The 19,496-nt window shown below is 54.3% G+C and overlaps 1 protein-coding gene across 1 annotated transcript; it reads left to right on the top strand.

Moving 5' to 3' along the window:
* The first annotated feature begins 1,884 nt into the window (after nt 1-1,884).
* TRPV2 (transient receptor potential cation channel subfamily V member 2) lies at nt 1,885-17,934 on the top strand. Its single transcript, XM_016196517.2, has 14 exons — nt 1,885-2,095; nt 4,114-4,247; nt 5,902-6,195; nt 6,744-7,042; nt 9,154-9,327; nt 9,735-9,890; nt 10,485-10,580; nt 11,376-11,446; nt 11,951-12,116; nt 14,383-14,449; nt 14,554-14,891; nt 15,874-16,001; nt 16,883-16,962; nt 17,186-17,934. The coding sequence occupies exons 1-14, from the start codon at nt 1,896-1,898 to the stop codon at nt 17,278-17,280; spliced, it is 2,298 nt and encodes a 765-aa protein (XP_016052003.2). The 5' UTR covers nt 1,885-1,895; the 3' UTR covers nt 17,281-17,934.
* The last annotated feature ends 1,562 nt before the right edge of the window (nt 17,935-19,496 follow it).

The following is a 19,496-nucleotide window of genomic DNA, read 5'->3' on the forward strand; positions in this document are numbered from 1 at the left end:
GAGGAAGGGGAGGGACAGATGTCCCCCTAGTGGGGCAAGACTCTCCCCCCACGCCGGCTCCCAGCGGAGGTAAGGCCCCAGCACCAAGGGTTGCCTGCGGTCGCCCGGCTCCCACCCGCGGCCTCGGCGGCTGGCAGTGGGGGTGGGGCGGCAGGGCGTGTCCTCACGAGAACAGGGTGTGGCCAGTGGTCCAGGGGGTCAGTCCCTGCTGGCCCGCCGTCCTGACGGGGAGTTAGTCCCCGCTCCCCACCTCGCGGGCGGCCGGGGTGCGAGGGTGCGAGGGTGCGGCCCGCGGCGCAGCTGAGCTCCGCGCGCTGGGAGGTGCTGCGGCCCCGGGTCCGCGCTCGCGGCTTCACTTCCTCCGCCGCCCGCGGCCCTGCGCCCCAGCTCGGCCGTGCCGGGTAAGTCGGGGGCAATTCCGGGGCCCCCCAGCCCGACAGCGAGTGATGGGGCGCGGGCCCCGAGGGGCTGCGCGGGCCCCCGCGCGCCGGCTGGACCGCTGCGCTCCCTGCGGCCGGCCGCGGGGCGGGGCTCGGGGCCGGGGCTGGGCGGGCGGCTGTTGCTGCAGCCGTGGGAGCGGCGGGCTGAGGGGCAGCCCGCGAGGGGGACCGGGGGGTGGGACGGAGGCCGGGCCGAACGGTGCGGGTCCCCCGAAGGACGCCCCAGGGTGGGCAGCAGGCGGGTGCGTCAAAACTGCATTTGGAGGCAGCCGGCCCCGCCCCGCCTCCCCTGCCTCGGTGGGAAAGTTCTCCTCCCAAGTCCCCCGGGGCTGTGGGAGCCCGGCCCGGCCCCCCTCTCGCCCCCCGCTCCCCACCCTGTCCCCCATTCCTGCGCTCTCCCCGCCCCCCCGCCCGTGTCTCCCACCCGTCTCCGACTCTCCCCTCCTTTCTGCTCGTCCCCGCTGGGCGGCACGGGGCTCCAGTCTCCCCTCCCCGCTGTGGCTCACCCCTTGCCATGCCCTGGGCGCTGTGGGTGCAGCGCTCCGGGGAGGGTGCGATGGTGCCGGCGCTGAGTTTCCCGAGCCCCGCCCAGGGCCTGAGGTGGGTGCCAGTCAGAGGGAGCTGAGCAGCCACCGAGGGTCGCCCTCCCCACCCCGAAGGCCGGGAGTCCCCAAGGCTCAGGGAGGTGGCACTCAGTGCCCTCAGAGATGAGTCAGACTGAAAATGCAGATAGGCCCGAAGATTCTGAGAACCGAAGGGGGACGTCATGGCAGGGTGAGGTGGTTTTAGTCCAGGCTCTGCCGACGTCTAGTCACCTTGGGAAAGTCACTTCCCCTTTCGGGGCTTCAGTTGTCCTGGCAGCACAGCGAGGGGTTTGATAGACCAGTGGTTTTACCAGCGGCCTCCCCCCAGCGCCCCTCGCGTGGTGGTGGTGGTGGTGGTGGTGGTGGTGAGAGATTGAGTGACCTGCCCGCACTCTACACTGCACTTTTCTTGGGTGTGAATATCAGCCGCTGGGCAAAATGTCTTGTAGAGAAAGGGTGGTGCTGTTGATGCAAAACATTTGTTACCCCCAGACCCGGGGCTGTGGCCTCTCAATATCAGGAAGTGCTGGGGAGAAACTCAGGGACAATCATGGACCCCTCCTGTGGGACGTCAAAGAGGCAGACCTGTTGGGTCCCCGTGCATACCTGTTCCAGGGCCCTGCCATGCTCACCCCAGAACTTCCCTTCCTCTCCTCACCCTTGGCCTTCTTCCTTCCTCTCAGCCCCACCCCATCCCTGTGGGGCTGAGCTCCGCACAGTGGGTGGGTCTAATTGTACTCAGCTTCTCAACCTCTCTTTTCTGCAGCCCCAGCCGGACCCCCTCCGCCTGCCCGTCTGGGAGGAAGGGGGCCTCTGACATCTCTGTCTCCCCAGAGGTTCCAGCTGGACCCAGCAGCCTCCACCCCTTAGGATGACCTCGCCCTCCAGCCCTCCTGCTTTCAGGTTGGAGACATATGATGGGGGCCAAGAAGATGGTGCCGATGTGGACAAAGGAAAGCGGGGCTATGGGGGGGTGCTGCCCCCCATGGAGTCATCATTCCAGCCCGAAGACCGGAACTTCTCCCCTCAGATCAAAGTGAACCTCGCCTACAGAAAGACAGCAGGTGCCAGGTGAGGCAGCAAGTAGGGGTGCAGCCCGGGGATCCCTCACTTCCAGCAGAGCACTCAGTGCCCCTTCCCCATAGCCCTCAGCCTGGCTGTGATAGCTCCTGGGGTCAACAGGCTGAACTCTGCTCTGCTCTCTGGGTCTGCTCCTTCCAGAACTTTCCCTATTCTTGGCCTTCTGCCTTCTGTGGTCATGTTCTTCATAGGGACATACTTTTCACATGCCCCAGTTTATGCCCTGGCCCCCACCGTGTCATGGTCCCTGTAACAGATGGTAGCAGGATCCACACTCCAATCCAAGGAGAGAGGCAAGGACATCTTAAGATGTCCTAGGAACTCCTGGGTTCTGCTCCAAGGCTGAACCTATTAACGAAGGGATATAGACTTTGGGGATTGTAGATGGTAGACTTCTGCTGGGAGTCATCTTCACTTTGATTTTCTTCTGAGCCCACTGCTGCCAGGAGTGACACCTCCAGCCCTGTGGGTGTGTGTGGAGGTGAACCTGGCAACCCCCACCCCCCCGGGTGAGGTCTGACATACAAGGGCTGACCAGTAGAATCCTCATGGTCCAGGTGGGACTCTACCAGGGAAGCCCCTTCCTTCCTCCTCAGGCCTGGGACAGGGCCACCAGCCTTGGCCTCCTAGCCCAGAGCCCCATACTGACTGCACTGGAGAACCACAGTCAGATTCAGACCAAGGCAGGAGAGGCTGCGTGCGAGGCTTTCGGGAGCTGGGTAGCCAGCCTGACAGGCAGAATGGTATGCCCTTTGGTATCTCAATCTGTACCCTCGTGGGGCTTCCCTACCCTAAGACTGTGATGTCACCCTGAGAAAGGAAGTCCTTTGTCCAAACAGACACTTCCCCTTTCTGGACCCACAAGGCTCCCTAGTCAACTGCAGAGCCCTCTTGGTCATGCTGTGGTCATGTGGTCTGCTGTCAGGTGATGGTGTATCTGGCCAAGCTAGGCAGACACGCAGCTTTCTGGTGTGGAGGAGGCGGGGTCTGGCCCTCAGTCATGTGGATATGGCTTAAAATACAACTGATCTGAACAATCCCTTCACTCAGAGTCGCCAACCATTACCTGGTTGGCCCCATTCTGTGGGAGCTGTGAAGCCAGGACCTGAGGACCCCAAAATGTCAAATAGTTCCCTTTGTCTGTCCCTTCCTATCTGCTGGTCATGGTGCCAGTAGCCCCAGGGATGAGCTTTTCTTTGTGAATAGTGACATGCCCAGGAGGGGTACTCCTTCCCCTTCCCTGTCACCAGACACTGATAGATTCTGAAGAATTATAAGGCCCCTCTGGGGCCTTTCCTGGAAGTATGGCTTCTCAGTAAAACGTCAGTGAGCATCTGATAGGTTTCGAGGCTGAGCCCACGTGTCTCTGAGAAGCCTCTGTCTGCTCCAGAGACTCTCTGGGGTTGGGAGTCATGGTCTGGAGTTGGTTAGACAGGCCCCATGGGAGGCCTGGGTTCTGCACTGTATGATTTTGAAGAAGTTACTTTATTTCCTTGTTTGTCTAAAAGGGAAAGTAACGATTCCTGATCCTGGGGCTGAAGTGAGGTGGGGCTACTCAATTATTAGTCCATAAGTGGTTTCTGAGAGGACGAGGAGTTTTCTTGATCCCTTTGTTGAGACCAGTGATGCATACAGCCCCTCCCAGTCTGGGGGCACCTCCTGTAGCCCTGTCTTGAGCTGGACGCTAGCTCAGGTGCCACGACAAGTTCCCATGCAGAAATGTACCCTGGGCGATAGCCTGTTGTGAGATCATCAAGGCACCTCGCAGATAAGCACCAGTGCTGGGAAATGCCTGTGATGCTGGAGCCGCTGAGATGCCTGGACAGCCCCCCATCCCTGCTCCTGGGGCTCTGAGCTCTTGGGGTCTCCTCGGTTTGCTCTGGGAGGGCAGACTCTCATGGGGCCCCTTAATCTGCAGGGCTCACAGGGCTTCCCGAAAGGGCTCCCTGAGATAGGGAGCTTCCCGGGGGGCCTGTGGCTCTTTTATGGCATCAGTCCACATTTTGCAGCCAGCCAGACCCAAACCGCTTTGACCGTGACCGGCTCTTCAGCGTGGTTGCCCGAGGTGTCCCCGAGGACCTGGCTGGGCTACCAGAGTACCTGTGCCGTACCAGCAAGTACCTCACCGACTCAGAGTACACAGGTAGGCCTGCCCTTCAGCCAGAGCCTCCGTGTCCTGCCAGCTGTGCTGGGCCTGTGCTGGCTGGGTGGGCCTTGACTGCGGTCAGGAGACAAGGGTCGCGTGTTTCTTTTTCCTTTACCTCACCATCCTGGCTGTGCCTACCCCTTCAAACCACCCCACTGGCTCCCTGCCCCATGGGTACCTGTGGGCATCCTCAATGCTTTCTCTTGCCCCCTCCCCTCCCCTCCCCTCCCCTCCCCTCCCCTCCCCTCCCCTCCCCTCCCCTCCCCTCCCCTCCCCTCCCCTCCCCTCCCCTCCCCTCCCCTCCCCTCCCCTCCCCTCCCCTCCCCTCCCCTCCCCTCCCTCTCTTCTCTCTTTCATCTTTTTAAATAATAGCATTGCCTAGCGGGCGTGGCTCAGCAGTTGAGCATCGACCTAGGATCCAGGCGATTGGGGTTCGATTCCCAGTCAGGGCACATGCCCAGGTTGTGGGCTGGATCAATGACTCTCTCATCATTGATGTTTCTATCACTCTCTCTTTCCTTTCCTCTCTCTGAAATCAATAAAGATATATTTAAATAAATAAATAAATAAATAAATAAATAAATAAAAGCATTGTTGAGATATAATATACATATATACTTCACCCATCTTTGCCCCAGATCTAAGCATCTTTATTATTTGGGCTAAGTAGAAAAATAACTTGTGCGTTCTGGAAGACTCAAATAGTAATGAAATGTATAAAGCTGAGGGTAAAAAGTCTGTCATCCTGGACTCTTGTCAATGATTTGGGATGCATCTTTTCTAACTGTTTAAATATGTTATGTATCCCTGGCCAGTGTGGCTCAGATGGTTAAGTGTCATCCCGTAGACTGAGAGGTTGTGGGTTCAATTCCCTGTCAGGGTACATGTCCTGGTTATGGGCTTGATCCCCAGTAGGAAGTAGGCAGGAGGCAGCCAATCGATGTTTCTCTCTCATCGATGTTTCTCTCTGTCTCTTTCTCTCCCTCCCTTTATTTCTCTCTCTAAAAAAAAAAAATTCAATAAAAACATTTTTAGTATGTTAGGTATATATTTACATAAATGGGGTCATGCGATATATACTAATTTGTAATGTGCTTCCCCCGCCTGCTTCCTACATCTTGTAGCACTTTCAGTATATACACCTCTAACTTAGTCACTTTATTTACCATAATTTGGCTAACTGATTTCTTATTGATGGCCGTTTAGGGTGTTTGTAGTTTTGGTCTCAGCATACTGTGTGCCAGGCCATCTGTGTGCCAAGCCTTTTGCAATAATCCCATCTGATCTTTACAATAACCCCGAGACAGTCCCGCTTCACAGTGAGGAGCACTGAGCTTAAGAGAGACCAAGTGACCTGACTGAGGAGACAGTGCCATTAAGCGGGGAAAGCGCTTCAATACTGCTGCAAGTATTATTGCATAGACAACATTGTGCATGTGACAGACTGTGTCTGAGGACAATCTCTAGGGCAGAAATGGCAGTCACTGGAGCCTTAATACCCTGCACCACTGCCGTGCTGCCACCAGCCATGTGTGGCATCTTTATCCTTGCAAGGAGCGCTCCGGAGCCTGGGCTCGCTGTTCAGGCCGCAGGCAGCCGGCCACTCCAGGCCTAAGCACCCTCGTGCTGCTTTCCTGCCCCTTCCCCTCAGAGGGCTCCACCGGGAAGACATGCCTGATGAAGGCCGTGCTGAACCTCCGGGACGGAGCCAACGCCTGCATCCTGCCGCTGCTGCAGATCGACCGGGACTCTGGCAACCCCACGCCCCTGGTCAATGCCCAGTGCACGGATGAGTACTACCAAGGCCACAGTGCCCTGCACATCGCCATCGAGAAGAGGAGCCTGCAGTGTGTGAAGCTGCTGGTGGCAAACGGTGCCAATGTGCATGCCCGGGCCTGTGGCCACTTCTTCCAGAAGAAAAGCCAAGGGACTTGTTTTTATTTTGGTGAGGAGTCTTTCTTGATTAAATTGAGGCAAGGCGGGGGTGTGTGTGTGTGTCACATGGTTAATGGGTGGTAGAGCTGGCCCGGGCTTCTAACCACTAGGCTGCCCGCAGAAGCAGTTTGTCTTAAGGGATGTTTATCCTTGCTTGGCCACGGAGGCTTGCCATGTGCCCAAGCCTGGACCAGGGCTGGGGAATGGCTGCTAGAACCGGCATGTGACAGAAGCCAACCAGACAGGGCCTGGACCAGGGCATCTGTGTGAGGCAGCAGCGGGCCTGGGCTCTGCTGAAGAAGAGAAAGAGGCAGGGGAGATGGGGACCCTGGTGGCTGACCCCTGTTCTGCTCCCTTAGACACAGCTGCCTTTTTCGGACCTCACAGGGGAAGGCACAACTGCCCTAAATGGGGCGGGGGACTCCGAGGTAGTGCTCCATCCTTCCCCATGGGTGCCTGACCTGCTCCAGGAGGCCTGGCCTTCTGTCCAAGGAGAGTGAGGAGTAGGCAGGTGAACGCTGGGAGGCCTGAGGCCCAAGCTGCCCCCTTGGCCCCCAGGCGAGCTGCCCCTCTCCCTGGCGGCATGCACCAAGCAGTGGGATGTGGTGACCTACCTCCTGGAGAACCCGCACCAGCCTGCCAGCCTGCAGGCTGCCGACTCACTGGGCAACACGGTCCTGCACGCATTGGTGATGATCGCAGACAACTCGGCTGAGAATAGCGCTCTGGTGACCCGCATGTACGACCAGCTCCTCCAAGCTGGGGCCCGCCTCTGCCCCACCGTGCAGCTCGAGGGCATCACCAACCGGCAGGGCCTCACGCCCCTGAAGCTGGCCGCCAAGGAGGGCAAAATGGAGGTGAGTGCCCAGCCCCGGCCCTCCCGCCTGGGCAGGAGGCAGCAGGGCTCACTGGCATTTCTGCAGAAAGAGCCTGGGGGATCTAGATCAGTGGTCTCCCCACTTTTCAGCCGAACACCCCTATTAGGATGTTTTCTGCATGTACCTCTAATATGTGTGTTTATTGATAAACTGTATCCGAACTACTGAACTAATATGTTACATTATAAAACAGTGGTTCTCCCACTTTATTTTTATTTTTAAATGAACTTATTGGGGTGACATTGGTTAATAAAATTATATAGGTTTTAATAAAACAGGGATTCTTTTAAAAAGTCATTATTTTTAAATTTTTTTTTATCCTCACTTGAGGATATTTTTTCCATTGCTTTTCAGAGAGAGTGGAAGGAGGAGAGAGAGAAAGGGAGAGAAACATCGATGTGAGAGAGACACATCAATTGGTTGCCTCCTGCACACTCCCCAGCTGGGGACTGAGCCTGCAACTGAGATACGTGCCCTTGGCTGGAATTGAACCCGGGACCCCTCAGATCCGCTGGCCGATGCTCTAACCACTGAGACAAACCGGCTAGGGCTCATTTGGATTTCCTGATTAGGAGGCAATCTTTTCATATCCTTGCCTGTTCTGCCCTTATACTTGCTATTAGGTCTACTTCACCTTGGTTGGTAAGTGTGCTTTATACTGAACATATTAGCATCTTGTTTACTCTAACAGTTGCAAAATTTTCTCCCAGTTCAACATTTAAATTTTTTATGGCATTTTGCCACACAGGATTGTTACATTTCTATCTATACAAGTTGTAATTATCTTTTCCTTTAAAGTTTTTTTTTTTATATATATACATCTTTATTGATTTCAGAGAGAGGAAGGGAGAGGGAGAGAGAGAGAAACATCAATGATGAGAGAGTCATCGATCAGCTGCCTCCTGCACGCCCCCTACTGGGGATGTAGCCCGAAACCCAGGCATGTGCCCTGACCGGGAACTGAACCTTGATCTCCTGGATCCTAGGTCAATGCTCAACTGCTGAGCCACGCCCGCTGGGCTTTCCTTTAGAGTTTTGCTATTTCTTCACCCTTCTGCAGGGTTATGTTATCTATAACCTTGTGTGTGTGTGTGTGTGTATTCCATATCCCTATTTTCTTCCAGACTTTTGCAGTTTCATTTTTAATGCTTAAAACTTTGAAGTCATTTTGGTATAAAGAGTAAACATGGTCCAGGTCTACCTTTTTCCCAAACAGCTTACCAGTTGTCTTATCCTACTGTCAGGGCTGGCTTAAGGCTAAACAACCATGTAGCTTACAAAGCCCCGAGAGAAGCTTAGAACACAGGCATTTTTAAAGGCTAAGATAAAAATAAACACAAGTGGGACTTTTGCTGTTTTATTCCTGCCCTCCAAGGTTCCTGGGGTATGTGGAGGCGTGGCTGTGTGGCCCGTGTGGCCCATGGAAACTGCTCTCCAACCTGGCCCTTTCTTTCTCCCACTTCTCATTTGTGAAACCAAATTACTTCTTTGTTTAAAAAAACTCTGTTTTTATTGATATTTAGAGAGAGAGGAAGGGAGAGGGAGAGAGAGATAGACATGCCACCTACTGAGGATCGAGCCCGAAACCCAGGCATGTGCCCTGACTGGGAATCGTACCGGCAGCCCCTTGGTGCATGGATGATGCTCATTTCACTGAGCCGCACTGGCTGGGCTCAAATTACTTCTTAACCTTTTCTGCTTAGTGACCCTTTCTGCTCTGTGGAAAGCTACATATGTAGTTGATAGCCTCTCATCTCAAGGGGTCTTAAGGAACCCTGGGCTGGAGGTCCCTCTACCATGTGAGGAGTCAGTGAAAGAGGCCGAGGGGCAGGAGTGGGGAAGAAAGAAACAAGCTGGCTGGCAGGCCTGGGTGTATGTGGGTGGGTGGGAATGTCTACACTGTGGCTGAGCATGGATGGATGGATGTAAGAGTTTATACACGCAAGAACCCATGTGTATAGGATGTGTGCATGTGTCTGCCACAGCTCTGCAAACAGCGGGCAGTTCTGCAGAGTACTGAGTATTTCCCAGACTCCCAGTCATGCTGGGAAGTGGCCAAGAAGACCAAGCTCACGTGACTCATCCTACAGATTTTCAGACACATCCTGCAGCGAGAGTTCTCGGGACCGTGCCAGTCCCTTTCCCGAAAGTTCACTGAGTGGTGCTATGGGCCTGTCCGGGTGTCACTGTATGACCTGACCTCTGTGGATAGCTGGGAGGAGAACTCGGTGCTGGAGATCATCGCCTTTCACTGCAGAAGCCCGGTGAGCCTGCCAGCGCAGGGTGTGCGGAGGGGGCTGGCAGAGAGCTTCCTGCAAGTTCCGCAACTCAGGCTGTCTGCTCGACCTCACCTACCCTATTCTTGTGCCAGTGTGGCTGCATGTCCTGACCCTGCCGTTGGGCCCACACTCATTCCACACTCCAGTCCCACCGGACTTGGGGATCAGATCACTGAGGGCCTCTTGTTGACCAGCACATGCTCTGGACAAGAAGGAGAGGCCCTCAGTCACTCCCTAGCCATGAGGGTGGGGTGGAGGCAGGTGGAGAGGGGTCACTCGGGGCTCCCCATCCTCTCCCCTCCATTCCCTCAGCTCTTGCCTTGAGCCCGACATGAGTGGGTCCCCTGTGTATACCCAGTGAATGTACCCTGGTGCTCACATTCCCCCCCCAGCACCGACACCGAATGGTGGTTTTGGAGCCACTGAACAAACTGCTGCAGGCGAAATGGGACCAGCTCATCCCTAGGTTCTTCTTCAACTTCCTGTGTTACTTGATCTACATGCTCACCTTCACTGCTGTTGTCTACCACCAGCCTCCCCTGGAGAAGGCAAGGCTGGGGGTGGGGCGCGGGGGGCATCCTAGGAAGGCCTCCTGGAAACAGCCCTGGGAGAAGCTGGGCAGGGATTACCACCTGCATCCTGTGGATGCTCTTGCTGAGGCTCCGACTGCTTGATACACTCAAGCTTTCACCCAGCTGGGACAGTGTGGCTGCCAGCTCCTCAGGAGTAACAGAAGTAGTTAATACTTAGTGCACACCGTAGGTGAGAAAGTATTCTAGGTGATTGGCATGCATTCACTTATTTAATTCAATTTCACAACAACCATCTGAAAGAATTATTGTCCCCAGTTTACAGTTGAGGGAAGGGACGGATGGAGAGGTAACTCATCCAGGCTCATATAGGCTGTAAGTGGTGGACATGGGATCTGAACCCAGGCAGTCTGGCTCTCGATCCCACGCTCACAACTGCTCCACACAATAGACTAGAATCCGGGGGTCTTGCCCTGGAGTCCATGTTCCCTCTGCCACTCTGAGTGGCCTCTCCACATGTGGCTCAGGCTCAAAATGGGCCCTCGGCTCTGGCTCTCAGAGGGTGGGCTGTTGGGAGGGGACTCTAGGTCCTACCTGAATGTCTCTTCACAGGCCTCTCTCCCCATGGAAGTGACAGCTGGAAACTCCGTGCTGCTGCTGAGCCACATCCTGATTCTGCTTGGAGGGGTCTACCTCCTGGCCAGCCAGGTAAGGGCTCCTCCCACTCCCCCATTCCACATACCCAGTCTACCCAGGAGCAAACCTGGAACTCAGCTGCGAGGAGCCTTAGAGCCAGTTAACCATAGTACCTTCATTTATGGGGAAACTGATAACCGATCCCACCCTGACCTGCCTCTGGGCTGGATAGGCCTTGCCTGCTGGGGCTGGCTACCTTCCCTACTATGCTTTCTAGGGTGCCCATTGGGTAGGAAATGGCTCCTATGATTCCTTGGGAGTGCTGGCTCTGCTCCCAGGAAATCGAGCTGGAAGCCCCTGCCCCCAGGTCCCTAGGCCCCAGCATTCCTCACTTGGGGAGCACAGAAAGGTGGGGACAGGCGTGGCTCAGCCCAACTCCCCCAGCAGGGCCTTTTCAGCTGCAAGCTTGCAGGAGACAGGCTGGGCCATGGCACTGAGACTCTCTCAGAGGGATGGAATCTGGGCACCAACTCCAGGTTGGCTAGAGTATAGGGTGGTCCCTGAGAGGCCAGGGAAAGGGAGGGGAAGGAGCTCTCCCCTTACCACATGCAGTGCATGAGTTCTTCATCTGGATCCTCACAGAGCCAGGAGGCCCTGGCATTGCCTCAGTGCCTGTGGGTGGCTGCACATTTTAGAAACAGGGTCCTAACCTTTCCTTACTATCAGCAAAATTCGTGAGCTCCTCTGAAAAGTCAAAGCAGGCTCCCACATGGCCAGAAGGCAGGGAGAAGGTGGGAGCCCTGTCCAGGCCCTGAGGGGTGTCAGGTCTGGAGAGCAAGTGTCACTCGCCTATCTTTCCTCCCACAGCTGTGGTTCTTCTGGAGGCGCCGTCTGTTCATCTGGGTATCGTTCATGGACAGCTACTTTGAAATCCTCTTGTATGTGGGGCCTCACTCCTTCTCCTTCATCTCAGGCCTGGGAGAGGTGGTTGTGGCAGGGGGCACCAAGCAGGCTTTAGAGGGGAGGACTCAGGGCTGGAGAGCTCCAGGTGGTTGGGAACAGAGGCCAGACCCATGAGTCCAACTTCCAGCTTGGGGCTCCCTATGCTCCCATCCTTATAGATTATTTACTGAACCCTCACTCTGCACCAGTGGGGCCTGAACTCCATATGTCTTGTCTCATTGAATCCTCACAAATGCTCTATGGTCGGGTGTAATTACTGTTACCCCATATTCCCGGGAAGGGAACTGAGGCCCACAGGGGTTAAATGACTTGCTTGAGGTGGAGGTCAGGACCTGAGTAGGCCTAACCCCAGACAGGTGGAGAACTTCTCATCCATCAGACTGCAGTGCGAGAGGCAGTGTGGTCAGCATTGGCCAGTGGGAGCTAAGGGGGTCTTGCCAAGTGGCCTGCAAGCTGACCCTGTCCCTGTCCCCACGCAGCCTGGTCCAGGCCCTGCTCACGGTGCTGTCTCAGGTGCTGTGTTTCTTGGCCATTGAGTGGTACCTGCCTCTGCTCGTGTCCTCGCTGGTGCTGGGCTGGCTGAACCTGCTGTACTATACCCGCGGCTTCCAGCACACAGGCATCTACAGCGTCATGATTCAGAAGGTGAGAGTTAGGATGGCCCTGCTGCAACCAGACTGGGCAGGGCTGGACACCACACTCCAGTGGGACTCCTTTTGGCCTCAGCTGCAGGTGACTTCTTCCGCAGCTCACCTGGGCAGAGGAGAACATGAGTATGTGCATTGTGTACCCAGGCACTTGCTGAATGTCAGCAGGAGTGTGGGCGTGCACATACCTGCTCTCAGGGGTCTGTGCTCTGCATATGTAAGCAAACACCTGTGCATGTGTGTTTGCAAGTGTCCACACGGGCGCACATTTATCCTTGCACACTGAAGGAGCAGAGACTATGCACACAAGCCCACTTATCTGCCTGTGCCCTGGGACATCTGGGCATATGGATGTGTCTGCATTTACTTATTTATTCAGTTAATGTTTAGGAAGTACATACTATGGGCCAAGCCTGTTCTAAGTGTTGGGAATATATTGTTAGTTTGTTAGTTTGTTCACTAACAAAATAGACAAGTCCTTGCTCTTTTGAAGCTGATGTTCTCTTAGGGGAAATGAAGACACTAAGAAAACAGAGGAGAGCATTATCGACTGCTAAATTCTGTGAAGGGAATTCATAGGTCTGTGTGATGGAGAATGGCAGGCAGAGGGTGCTTTAGAAAGGGTGATCTGCAAGGCCTGTTGAAGGGGTGGCCTTGAGACCTGAAAGAATGACTCAGCACAGACTCAAGGAAGAAGCGTTTGAGACAGAGAACAGCAAAGAAAAGGCCAGGAATCAGAACAAGGCTGGAGTGCTTGAGACTGACTGAGGAGGCTGGGGAGAGTGAGGGCGACGAAGCTGGGGTGGGGGGAGCGGTGGTTGTTGGCATAAGGAGGAGTCTGGAGGCCCAGGAGGCTTAAAAACAATTTTTTTAAAAAAAGATACTTCTTTATTGATTTCAGAGAGAGGAAGTGAGATCCCCCTGCTGGGGATCAAGCCCACAACCTGGGCGTGTGCCCTGACCGGGAATCAAACCGCTGTCTCCTGGATCCTAGGTTGATGCTCAACTGCTGAGCCACACCAGCTGGGCTTAAAACTTTTTTTAAATTGTGGTAAAATATACATAACAAAATTTACCATTTTAACCATTTTTAAGTGTACAATTCGGTGGCATTAAGCACATTCGCATTGTTGTGGAACCGTCACCACCATCGTCTCCAGCACTTTCATTGTCGCAGACTGAAGCCTGTACCCAGGCTCCTCCTCCAGCCGTGGGAACCGCCGCTCTTTCTGTCTCTGTGGATTTGATTGCTCTAGGCACCACATATAGACAGAATCACACAGCGTTGGTCCTGTTGTCACTGGCTTAGTTCACTCAGCATAGTGTTCTCAAGGCTCATTCATGCTGTAACGCGTCAGAGTTTCCTTCCCTTTTTTTGTTTGTTAATGCTCAGCCGAGGATATTTTTCCATTGACTTTTAGAGAGAGTGGAAGGGAGGGAGAAAAGAGAGAGAGACATCGATGTGAGAGACACACATCAACTGGCTGCCTCCCCACCTGCCCAGACCAGGGCTGGGGATCGAACATGCAACCCAGGTATGTGCCCTTTACCGGGAATTGAACCCTCGACCCTTTGGTGCATGGCCGAAGCTCTAACCACTGAGCCACACAGGCCAGGGCAGAATTTCTCTTTTTAAAGACTGAATAGTACTCCATTGTATGGATATACCGTATTGTGTTTATCCCTTCATCCATCAATGGACACTTGGGATGTTTCCACCTTTTGACACTGTGAGTAATGCTGCTATGAACATAGGTGTACAAATATCTGAGTTCCAAGTCCTTTGGGTATACACCCAGATGTGGAACTGCTGAATCGTGTAACTCTATGTTTAATTTTTTGACCCTGGAAGTTTTTTGTTTTTTTTTTTTAATATATCTTTATTGATTTCAGAGAGAGGAAAGGAGAAGGAGAGAGAGGGATAGAAACATCAACGATGAGAGAGTCATTGATCAAGCCCGCAACCCGGGTATGTGCCCTGACCGGGAATCGAACCCCGATCGCCTGGATCGTAGGTCGATGCTCAACCACTGAACCACGCCCAACCGGGCTGGCCCTGGAAGCTTTTAAGCAGGAAAATGATATGATCTGATGTATATTTTTAAGACCCATTGGCTCAGTGTAGCTCCACAGGGCCCTGTGTATGCATACACGTGTGTGTGTGGTGTGTACATAGGAACCCACGCTCAGGGCCAAGGCAGGGGTCTGGGGTCATGTCTGGTGGCCCAGCCACCCACCCCAGCTCCTGGGTCTGTGTGTTCTAGGTTATTCTGCGGGACCTGCTCCGCTTCCTTCTGGTCTACTTAGTCTTCCTTTTCGGCTTCGCTGTAGGTAAAGGAACCCCTCTGGCCCCTGCCCATCCCTTGCCTGCTTTGTAAACCCTCGTCTGTCCACTGGTGTCCCCAGGCTGAGGACCCCCTTGTACCCTCCTGCAGCCTTGGTGAGCCTGAGTCGAGAGGCCCAGGGCCCTGGGGTCCCCACAAGTTCGAATGCCACGGAGGCAGTGTGGCCTGGGGCAGGACAGGAGGACAAGGAGGAAAGCTCGGTCCCCTACAGTGGTATCCTGGACGCCTCCCTGGAGCTCTTCAAGTTCACCATCGGCATGGGCGAGCTGGCCTTCCAGGACCAGCTGCGCTTCCGTGGGGTTGTGCTGCTGCTGCTGCTGACCTATGTGCTGCTGACCTACATCCTGCTGCTCAACATGCTCATCGCCCTCATGAGTGAGACTGTCAACAGTGTTGCCACTGACAGTTGGAGCATCTGGAAGCTGCAGGTACCCCTGGGAGGCTCCTCGCCCCCTCCCCAAGTTCTGGGCCCAGTAAGAACGGGCAGGACCCAGTTGAGCTGGCCCTCCGGAGCGGACCCAGGGCCCCGGGTGGCCTTGGCCTTGTTGGGGGTCCATCATCCATTTCCTTCAAAGGGTTGCTGTGAGGCTTGAATAAGCTCATAGATCTAAAGCCCTTAGAACAATGCCTGGCACACAGTAGGCGCTCAGTGTGTCAGTTATTAACATCATAATTATTATTATCATCATTATTATTAAGTATTTCTTGAGTGCATTTAGGTTCTAAATGCACAGCAGAGAACAAGACAAAGTCTGCCCTCACGTAGCTCCCATTCTGTGTGCATCATATGTTAAGTAGGTTGCTTTGGTGGGTGAGGCAGGCAGGCTATGCAGTCTTGGGTGGCTCAGCTTGGGGAAGTTGGGGGACCAGAGGTCCCTGAGCTGGGGGCTGATATGACACACCCACAGTGGAGGAAAACAAAAGCTGCTCCTTGACCTGGGAAGGGTTGGGTGTAGGTCTGGGCAGTTTGTGTAGGGACGGCCTTGCTCAGGAGGCTGAACTGTGTTACTAATTCACTGTTGACCTAGGGTAATCCCTTGTCTTCTCTGAGACTCCGTGCCCTCACCTGCGAAGTTCTGCCCTACCTAATGTGTACCATTGGGGAGATGTGTGGGGTAGAGCAAACGAACTTTTGCACCTGGTAGTGTGAAATTCTGGGATCTGCAACGATGCATTACCAAGTAACTGTTGAGCACTCTTTACATGCTGACTTCCCCCAAACCACCAGTATGTTGTCTTTGGTCTGTAAGTGAGGAAACTGAGATTCAGAGGGGTCGAGGGCCTAACACCACACAGGTAATCAAACGCTGCAGGTGGATTCCAATCTGGTGCTCAGTGGACTTAGGGCTATCCTGTAAAGTGCATGGTGCACCTGCCTGGTGCTCTGTCTGATGTGTCCTTTGTCCCTAGAAAGCCATCTCTGTCTTGGAGATGGAGAATGGCTACTGGTGGTGCAGGAGGAAGAAGCAGCGGGCAGGTGTGATGCTGACGGTTGGCACCAGGCCAGATGGTAGCCCTGATGAGCGTTGGTGCTTCAGGTGAGTGAGGGGACAGGGGAGGGCGCCTGGTGAAGGCAGCCTTACTCTTCTGAAAACCAGGGAACAGCTGCCAGGAGCAGGGACTGCTGGGAAAGGCAGGGCTTAGGAGTGCCAGGGGACTGAGCCCGCCTGGGCAGCGAGGTCAGGGATGCTGGATCTCATAGGCCGGGGGCTGCCACCGCCTGTTGCTCTGCCTGTCTGGCCATCTGCCTGTCCCTGTGGCTTAAACTGAAGGTCCCTGTCTGGTGGTTTCTGACCACTAGGAATCGGGTGGTCAGGAATCAGGTACAGTTAAGAGGCCAAGAAGCCAGAGGGACCCTTGGGCTATAGTGCGCTAGCCTCACCATGGCTGGTCGGACCCGCCCTTCCAACTCCCCTCTTGACCAGGGGCTACAGCCCGTCCGTAGAGAACAAACTCTTCCATGCCCTTGGAAGACCCGGGCACTGAGAGGGGAAACTCGGGGACAGATGCATAGCCAGAAGCACATTTTCATGAAATAATAGTTAAGCAAGGAGAAGGGAGAGTCTCAGGCATGTAGGGCCCCAGAACCCAGGAACACAAAGGCACACCTGACCGAAACCCTTCTCTGGATGTTTGGGGAACCCAGGTCGCTGTGAACAGCCTGAAGGGACAGGAGCCTGTTCCTCCATGTGGGCACCTGGTTGAGGGCAGTAGGCTGATAGGTGCAAGGACAGGGCTCAGCGGATGGTGGGTGGTCCAGTGTCCCGTGGAGAGGGGCAGAGGAACCCCATCCTCCTCGAAGTCCCTGTGCCCACTGGAATGTCTGCTCAGCCCACTTATGGGCCAGGGCCCCCTCCTGGGATGAAACAGAGCACACTGTTGGCATCCGGCAGCCTCCGAGCTGCTCTGTTGCCTTCAGGGTGGAGGAAGTGAACTGGGCTGCGTGGGAGCAGACGCTGCCTACAGTGTGTGAGGAGCCTTCAGGGCCAGGCGTCCCTGGTGAGTAGCTATGGTGGGAGACAGAGTGTGTGTTCGCGTGTGTGTGTGTGTGTGTGTATCTGCTTGGCCACACAGCCATGGAGAGTCTGGGGACTTCAGGATCCCCTGATGTCCACAGGGTATGATGTGGTTCATGGTTGTGGCCTTTTCCTGTTTCCCTAGTGCCTGCCTCCTGGGCACACACCCCAGGGACCAAGTCACAGAGCTCTTCATCCATTCACAGGCACCATGAAGAACACTGCCCTGGCCTCCCAACCAGGGGAGGACAGTGCCTTGGAGGAAGACCATCTGCCCCTCCAGCTCCTAGAGTCCCGCTGATAGCCCAGACGCAGCAGGAGGCCGGCAGGACAGAGCCAGGGAATCTTTCCAGCCCTATCTGCTGGCTCTGGGGCCCCAGGGAACTTTGGCGGCAAATATAAATAAGTATTTTCTCTTGACTAACTCTCCTGGGAACATTTGAGCAAAGTTACTGGGCCCCTAGGTGGTAGACATCTGCAGGACTCTGAGCACAAGCCTGTGTCTGGGGCTGGGCTGCTCCCGCCCTCACCTGGGCACAGGAGACCTGCTGCCCCCAGCCTTGAGACAGTCTCCTCCTGGGTGCAGGGAGCTGGCCGAGGTGGCTCGCTGTTTTGGCGGATGTGTGGTGGTGGACATGGGCAAGCACAGCCACTCTCCTCTCTCTCCCACAGCCTCCAGACACCCCTTAAAGTCACCTCCAAGATGTCTCTCAAAGCCTTTGGGCTCCTTGGCTTAGTTTAGACTCTGGATTGTCGCTCTCTCTCCCCACTGGGCTTCCTGCTTAGTTTACACCCCTGCAAGCCCTTCTCTGCAGAGCAGCAGAGGCGACTTCCTAAGACACAAGAGAAACACGGTATATCTCTGTGCTCCGAAGGCTTGAGAGGCTCCCCAGTACCCACAGGGTGCACTAGCTGGCACCCCCAGCTCTGCGGCCTCGCCCAAGCACTTCCAGGTGCCTCTTCTCCCGCCCCCTGCTGCCCCCATGTTTTTCTTAGTACTTCCACTAAATTCTTCATGCAGGCTGACGGACCTCATGTGTCTGACCCCTTGAGTTGGCTCTTGTGGAAAATGAAACCGGAAAAGTCGAGACAGGGATTGAATCTTTATGGGCACTTTATTCGGATGGCCGGCGATCTGAGAAGATGGCAGGTTATGTACCCTAAAAAGCCTGTCTTACATCTCATCTCAAGCCGACCCTTTTTATAAGGAGAAGAAAAGTGTAGGTTTGGAAACTCAGGGAAAAAGGTTAATCAGATAAAAGTTGAAGTCTGGCGATTTTCCGAGTAACCCTCCACCTGCTGACGTGTGATTCTTTATCTGCATCCTGGGCGGTGGATGTGCTCTCCCTGGAGCCCTAGTGGCTCAGATACCATCGTGGTTGCTTGGAGACCTCCTCCTGGGGCACAAAAGTTGAATTGCTTTCGGGTCTCCTGAAGTTAGAGCAGGTCGAGCCATACATTCCAGTCCCTGCAACAATAGCTTTCGACATGTATCAATTACCAAGCCTATTAACTATACATCTGAAGTTAAAATTTTTTTAACTTCTTGAGTTCCCCATCAGAAAACCCCTCCCTCCAATAAGATTCTACACTTATTTCTAAGACCAGCTCAAGAGTTTTCATCTTACTATATAGGGTGTCCCCCCAAAATGTATTAACACACTGAATAATTCTAAAGGCAGTGTTAATTTTTAAATTTTATACTTGCTTGATTTTTTTTAAATCCTCACCTGAGGATATTTTTTCCATTGCTTTTCAGAGAGAGTGGAAGGGAGAGAGAGAGAGAAAGAGAAACATTGTTGTGAGAGAGACACGTGGATTTGTTGCCTCCCACACAGGCTGTGGATCCAGCCTGCAACTGAGGGCTGGAATCGAACTCAGGACCCTTCAGTCTGTGGGCTGACGTTCTAACCACTGAACAAAACTGGCTAGGGCAAAAGCAGTGTTTATTAAATACATTTCATTTTCAAAATTGAGCTATCAGCTGTTAAAGTATATATACATTGTTTTGGGACACCCTTCTATAGCCTTTCCAATTTACTCGTCAAAATGAATTGCTCTACCTTGTAATGTGTGTTTGATGGGCCAGGTACCAAAACTCACCAGGGCAGGAAGCCCCAGATGCCTAGCAAGGGGTGAAACTGGGAAAACAAGAACCTTGTCCCCAGGGTAACCTATCCTCTCCTAGCATATCGCTGGTCATGCGGTGTAGACCCCTGAGCATTCCTCCCTAAAGATAACATCTAGGCCTCAGTTGTATTTCCGCTCCAGGCCCAGATAAGCAGCGAAGTCACACAAGTGGCCCCAAGTGGCCCCGTGGCTGACTCAGGACCAGACACATTGACTAATGACACCCTGCCCTGGCACTGACAAACCAGGACCCTGAAAGCACACCTGGGAAGCTGATGAATATTCTGTCAAGATCCTCCCCTGAGACCCCCCTTAAGATTCCTGCCTGCAAGAAAGAGATAAATAAAGGACCCAGGGCTGGGGGGGGGGGGGGAAGGGGGTAGAGGG

The sequence above is a fragment of the Miniopterus natalensis genome, chromosome 17 (assembly GCF_054644295.1).
Source record: "Miniopterus natalensis isolate mMinNat1 chromosome 17, mMinNat1.hap1, whole genome shotgun sequence".
NCBI classification, from domain to species: domain Eukaryota; kingdom Metazoa; phylum Chordata; class Mammalia; order Chiroptera; family Miniopteridae; genus Miniopterus; species Miniopterus natalensis.